This window comes from Salvia splendens, chromosome 3 (assembly GCF_004379255.2).
Source record: "Salvia splendens isolate huo1 chromosome 3, SspV2, whole genome shotgun sequence".
Classification (NCBI taxonomy): Eukaryota; Viridiplantae; Streptophyta; class Magnoliopsida; order Lamiales; family Lamiaceae; genus Salvia; species Salvia splendens.
The window spans coordinates 33188365-33194981 of NC_056034.1; the positions used below are offsets into that span (position 1 = coordinate 33188365).

General features: G+C 37.9%; 1 protein-coding gene across 4 annotated transcripts; it reads right to left on the reverse strand.

Moving 5' to 3' along the window:
• Nucleotides 1-466: 466 nt before the first annotated feature.
• LOC121795726 (AUGMIN subunit 8-like) lies at nucleotides 467-5966 on the reverse strand. Of its 4 annotated transcripts, XM_042194319.1 has the most exons (8): nucleotides 4968-5966; nucleotides 4731-4844; nucleotides 3218-4629; nucleotides 2852-2971; nucleotides 1962-2078; nucleotides 1807-1896; nucleotides 1585-1692; nucleotides 467-688 (listed from the first exon to the last, which is right to left on the reverse strand). In XM_042194319.1, the coding sequence occupies exons 3-8, from the start codon at nucleotides 4478-4480 to the stop codon at nucleotides 605-607; spliced, it is 1782 nt and encodes a 593-aa protein (XP_042050253.1). In that variant the 5' UTR covers nucleotides 4481-4629; nucleotides 4731-4844; nucleotides 4968-5966; the 3' UTR covers nucleotides 467-604. The 4 variants fall into 4 exon arrangements, with proteins under 4 accessions (XP_042050253.1, XP_042050256.1, XP_042050255.1 ...); XM_042194322.1 differs by lacking the exon at nucleotides 4968-5966 and having other exon boundaries at nucleotides 4758-4956; XM_042194321.1 differs by lacking the exon at nucleotides 4968-5966 and having other exon boundaries at nucleotides 4739-4956.
• Between the last annotated feature and the right edge of the window lie 651 nt (nucleotides 5967-6617).

The window sequence follows — 6617 nt, forward strand, 5'->3', positions numbered from 1 at the left end:
TATGTTTCTTAATTTGACTGCTTTTCTATTGATCATTACTTACAATGATTTACTAACTTTTAATTTTATTTACCTAGGGAACCACCATATTAATTTAGCTAGGATTCATTTCCAACTTTATGCATCACCTTTTTCATGCTAAACTGTTAAGTATGATGCTGCTTTTTTAAGTATTAATTTATTAAAACTGAAGCCAAAAAAATGAAATATTGTAGAGCCTCCAAAAATAAATGAAAAATTAGTTGTTGCGAATTGTCGAGGACAATAACAAAGAGTGTTTAATTCATTCCTGGATGCCATTGCCATATATATAAAATGATACAATAATGAAATATTGTAAGGTGATTAGAACCCATCAAGTGATGCCCACGATGTATAGCGCCGAAGAATTTTTCGTTATATATTTCAATATCTTTCACATTCTCCTATTTACTAATACCTAATCAAAGTAATAAAATTAGAAAAGTAAACTAAAAATAATTAAAGTAATATTATTAGGTAGAAACATTGATATACATTCACAAAGGAAAGAGATGATGTTGTACAGTATTTCATATACAAAAACCGCGGTGTGTTAGCATGCATCATCGTACTTGAAATCATCTTAGTACCCAAATAGGGAAAGTTGGTCACCTCTCCAAGATTGCTTCATTTGCAAAAGATGAGTTCTCAGGCTGCCTTCTTCTACCTGCACAAACAAACCATGTCCGATCACTAAGCCCTTTTTGGTATGATAGAATGAAACGTGACTCCGGCTTTCATTCTATTAATTTGCTTGATAAGATGGAATGAAAGAGGGAATAGTATGAAAATGTAAATAATAAGGCAAAGAAATTGTCATTTCATTCCTATCTTTATCAAAATCTCAATTTTCTGGTCACTAGTCACTATATAGTCCTCCCTCCGTCCCAGATGACATATTTTTTGGCCGGCACGGGATTTTAGGAGTTATTAGTTAATATGTTTAATTAGAGAGAGAAAAGTGGGTGCAAGTATTAAAATAGAGAGATAAAGAACGATGAATACTTAAATATGAGTGAGAAAAAGTGGTTGGATGTATTAATTGGAGAAATAAATTTTCCAAAGAAATGTGTCATCTTATTTGGGAATAACTAAAAAGGAAAACTTGTCATCTTAAGTGGGACGGAGGGAGTATGATACTACATCCGTCCCACAATAAGAGTCACATTTTGTAATATGAGTCATATTTCACTTCTACCATAAATGGTAAGTAGGCCACACATTCCAGTAACTCACTCCACTCACATTTTATTATATGCCCAATATAAAAAAGTGGGTCTCATATTCCACTAACTTTCGAACTCACTATTCTTTACATTTCTTAAAACTCATTCCACTAACTTTCGAACCCACTATTCTTTACATTTCTTAAAACTCGTGTCCACACCAAAAGTGATTGCTATTGTGGAACGGAGGTAGTATGATGCTTTCTACAATGTGATATGAATGTATTCAAGCCAGCACTGAACTTTGGCATGGAACAAGACGAAGAATAGGATGATGTGCTAACTCAATGGGAAATCTATTCAAACTACATCCATTAATCATGAAAGGAACCCTTACCTGCAAAGCAGCTATGGAACAAAAAATTGATTCGCACTCATTAAGCACAGCTCTTTCACGTGCTGCAACATCAGCAAGTTCCGCTACCAAGGAGTTCATACTCTCTACCTGTACAAGAAGTTAATACGGTCAGTCTTATACACAAGGAGAATGCCAGAGGGTAACATATTCATGAGACGAGATTGCATGTATAGTAGACACCTATAATATGAAAGATCTCACCTGATGGAGAATGGGGCGTAAAGAGGATGCCATAGCCTTCATCACATTATCAGCAGAGCATACAGCTCCTTTGACAGATCTAATATCTACCTGAAAAACAAAGAATGATCAAATGAAATAGTACAATTTTTACAAAATTTAGTCAACTAGCATACCCTCGTTCCTTCAGCAACTGGAATCCGAAGAGTACTAGCCTGCAAATCGTGGATGGCCCAGGTCATTGAGTTAGTATGGTCCCTCTCAATTGAAGCCCACTCAACAAGACAACTCGCCTGATCAAGTTGAATTCCAATTAGAAATTATATAAGGAGTCTCTCAACCAAACACTGGCATATGGTAAAGACACTAAGTATGGAAGTGATGCAAATGTTGAATATGTGGACAGTAAGACATGATGATACCATTTCAAGGAAAACAGTCAAGAATAACAAACAGAAACAATGATGGTTTTGAAGTATGCTACAGGAAATGTGCATTATAGGATCAATCGAGCTAATAAAGAAAATAAAATATAAAATAGAAATATATTCAGAAACACTTGAAAAGCTAAACCAATCTGATGGCATAAACATACCACATTCAGACCTCTTCCTGACAAAACCGTAACAAATAGCTAGGATAGCCTTTGTGAAGATGAGGTACTTTGAAGAAAAGCCTTCCAATAGTATCAATAGTTGCAGGACATTGACTGACATGATCTTTTCAACTCATCAGTATTAGCAAGTTCTTTTCCTACTCAAGACTGACAGTTTTAATTTTCTGTATGGCTTCCGTTGAATAGTGAATTCTATATGTTGCATAGCATGATAAAGATTTCACATTTGTATATTTGTTCAGTGCTAGAATATTTGTGCTGATTAGTGAAATATTTACTTCATCAGAGAGATTGAGCTAAAACCCAAATCAACAGATGTGCAGTTTGCAGCTCTTTTTGCACTGAACTTCCACATATCCAAACAAAGCATGGAAACCGCAGAAAGCATGTATTAAACACATGAAGAATTCACATACAAGCGTCACTATAGTTATAACTTATAAGTCTTACTTGATTGACCCAAACTGAATAAAGCTTCAACTTAAGCTTCAGCTGCTGGAGGTTAGATCTTTTTTTTCTGACTGAATCCAACAGATCTAAGATTGTCCTCCATGTGTTGTATAATATTTTCTACATAATCAATAAAGTTCGATGATCAGAAACATATCTTGCCAAAAAAACAAGAAAAGAGACGAGTTAGTTTAAATAAATATAGTTCCTTCTTCATAGTTAGTACCCCGGTTGAAATTTCTCCGTGAGTTGATTTTAAAAACAAGCTAATTATGAACCTCCATAAAACAATCAAGGAAAAAGATAGTGTGTTGGTGTGTTAAAGGAACATATAACAGCTTAAGTTCCAAATATATTGACACGAACCTCTGCTTTCGCTTTATGAGAATGCATTGCAGCATCAACTCGAGCATTTGTGTATCGCCATTGCAAATGTCTATTATACAACAGCCTTAGCTGATGGACATCTTGAATGTCAATAGCAGCTTTCTTGCCTTTCTTAATATCTGCGATAAAACTAAGTACAGAAGTATCCTGAGGTTGTCTGGATTGGCTCGATGGCCTCATCCTAGCAGGACTAGAACCTCTAGAAGGCGGGTGAACAATTGTGACTCGTGATGGACTGACCACTCTGGACACCGAGGGTGAAGAGGGGCGTGATCTGGGGATTGGCAATGACTGAGTCCTAGCCACTGCACTCATCGATGATGATCTTTCTGATGAACTCGAAGAGAAAGGCCTCTGCACCTTTTGCGAATCATCATAAAATGCACTTCCACAAAACATCAGCTTTTCGATCTCAACATGTGACGTAGGCATAATAAGATCGCTCGCACTTTTCCTTACAGGTCTACTTGTCCCACCCAGAGATAATCTCCTGAAGGAAGGCGTAGTAGCCATCCTAGATTGAGATAAAGAAGTTTGGTTTACCTTTTCAGTAGCACCACTTCTGCTAGCGATAGAGGATGCTCTCCCACTCGTTCTGCTTGGCCATCGATGTTGATCTAGTAGAGAAGATGGTAAACCATCAAGAGGTTTAGAATTCTCCAACAGATCAGTAGAGTTCTTTCCTTTGAGAGGGCCTCTCTTCTTCTCTGGTGTGGGCTTCCTTGGAGATGGTGTTTCGCTCTTGCGAGCTACATTTGACGGTGGCTTCAGAGTTCGATCAGACGGCATACGAGAAATCGTGCTTTCTTTCTTACCATCGAATTGCAAAGAAACCTTGAGACTTCTCATTGTAGATGGCCATAAAGACTCTGGCAATGAGTTATTAACCAATGTCTTTCTTGGTTTCACTAGCGTTGCGGCAGCTGTATCCTGCACTGGTGTCGATGGAGAAGGACTACGTGGTGATGTTAGTGTAGTCGGGCGTCTTCTGTCAGCTGATACAGCTCTCTTTGGCAAGGGCACGGTTGAGGCAGTGGATGCCCTCCCGGCATTTGGTGAGGGGCAGCGTTTTGGAGCAGCCACGACAGATCGCGTTGGCGACATATACCGCGAGCTAACCTCTCTGGTTCGGGACCTTCGAGTGGCGGCTGCATTTTTGTTGTCAGCTGAAACAAGTGGTCGTCTCAAAGTCACTGTTGTAGATTGCTTCCACACTGCTTTCTCTGACTCACATACATCCATCCAAATGGAGCAAACTAAACCTCATTAATGTTTGTGATCATCTCATTGCAAGCATGACCACACTAGGAGACACGCTATCACCGAACCCAATTAATTTATTGACAATTCAACAAATGCTTCTTAAAGGAGATCCTTTCCACTCTGAAAATCTGCCAGATAAATGTGAAGGCAAAAGTAAGATACCATACATGATAAAGCAAGAAAAGAAGAATAGGCATGAAGAAAAAGGAAAAGATTCTCAAAAGAATACATCTTTACAGGCAATCAGATCTCAAACCATTCAATTCCACAAAATCCAGCAAAGAAATACAAATGGGATTTACTCCAACCATCTGCCCCAGCCCAGATCACATAGCAACTAGGCCTATAATGAGAAAGACAGTTGCAAAAGAGTAAATACAAGTTTCAGTCACTATTACAAGTAAGAGAGAGAAGCTAGTTTGAATCCAAGGAAATTGGAAATGGTGGAAAAGGGAAGTAGAACAACCACTGGTAAAGCTGTCTAGGCCAAGAATGGCATCCCATGGATATTTTATCTCACTTTCTTGATCTCAGTCCCGGTCCCCCAGCCATTGTCGCTCTCACGAGAATGTCATGGTTGGAGCTGCATATGCAATTCACACACACATTAAGGTACACTCACATTAGCCATTCTGTCCTGCCCCTTCTTTCCCCCACCAACTCCCTTTCATGAAAGGGAATTCAATGAAAATTATATGTTCACCAGCCCTCCCACAGAAACACATCCACAGAGTGATTAATTGTAATTGAATGCTCCCACACGCAACCGCTGTCACCCAAGAACTTAATACAAGGGAAAAAATAAGTAAATAAACAGAAATTACAGTCTCATTGTCGAATCAAATGGAAAACTCCCAACTTTTTCTTGGAACAAACAAGGTTTCTCGAAGTAAACTAGATCAGGTAATGACAAAAAACATCACTGTAAAAAAGATGGAAAATTAGAAAACTAAAAACAAAGAAATTGTAGGGTGATGGTAACAGTAATGGGACACCATGTGCAGGTAGAGATCATTGTCCTACCCCATGAACTCAAGACGACAAGCAATACACAAATCAACAAAAACCAAACAGTTAATTCCACCTTTAAAAAAACATCGCTATGCTCATAAATGAATAAAGAAATAATTCCAGTTTTGACCTTTAGTATGCATCCCTAATTTTACATCAATATCTATGTTGAACTAATAAAAAATTCTGCGCTTTGTCAGATTTTGTTCCTAAATTTACCAACACAATAGATTGCATTTCATCTTCGTTAAAACAAGGCTATTGAAAAGGGGGATAGATAAAAAAAATCACTTGAATCAGTAAAAAATTCTGCTCCAGAATACTGATCAAAATTGTTTAAGTCTTCTGAATTTTATACCTTAAAACCCTTCGGGAGTATAATTCAGAGAATTGATTGAAGATTTAAACCACCAAAAAATAAAACCAGATAAACGCAACTTTCATCGCCAAAAAAAAGTAACAGCAAAATATTAAATACCTATATATTTTGCCGGGAAACAAAAGGGGATTCTGGATTCTATGAAAAATCTGAGAGATTAAGATGATATTGGTGCGGAATTGGGGTCACCGATGATCGGAATAGTGACCGGAATTGCACCTACTTGTACAGAACCTCGAGAAGGAGAGTAGGATGAAGAAGAAGTAGTGTTTTGCATTAATTTCGATGATGACCTACAAATTGGAGAAGTTACAGATTATAAAGCTATGAGCTAGCTAACTAACTTGAATTGGCAGTTATAACTAACTCATTCCTAACTAATCTTCATGCCACGTGTCAATCTTCTCTCCGCTTCCCTCGAGTGTACACATGTCATGACAGCTCGTCTTCGGCCTTTACTTGTTATTTCAGCTCGTCTTCGGCTTTCAGCTCGTCTTCGGTTTTTATTCTGTTTCAGCTCGTCCTCGGCTTTTATTCTATTAATCTCATTCTCGGCTTCGGCTTTTATTCTATTTCAGTTCGTCTTCGGCTTTTATTCAGTTCGTCTTCGGTTTGTATTCTACAAATCTCATTTCCATGCATCAAATCTCCCCCCCTTCAATTAACCTTGTCCTCAAGGTTGAAAATGCGGAAAGCGTTCTTGGATATCATGAAGAAATTCCCATG

What these genes read in the sequence shown, in the direction of transcription:
- LOC121795726 (XM_042194319.1), bottom strand. Translation starts at nt 4,480, where the DNA reads ATGGATGTATGTGAGTCAGAGAAAGCAGTGTGGAAGCAATCTACAACA. An exon ending in CTCATAAAGCGAAAGCAGAG is followed by an intron (nt 2,972 to 3,217) that starts GTTCGTGTCAAT and finishes TTGATTATGTAG; the next exon opens with AAAATATTATACAACACATG. An exon ending in GTTCCATAGCTGCTTTGCAG is followed by an intron (nt 689 to 1,584) that starts GTAAGGGTTCCT and finishes TTGTTTGTGCAG; the next exon opens with GTAGAAGAAGGCAGCCTGAG.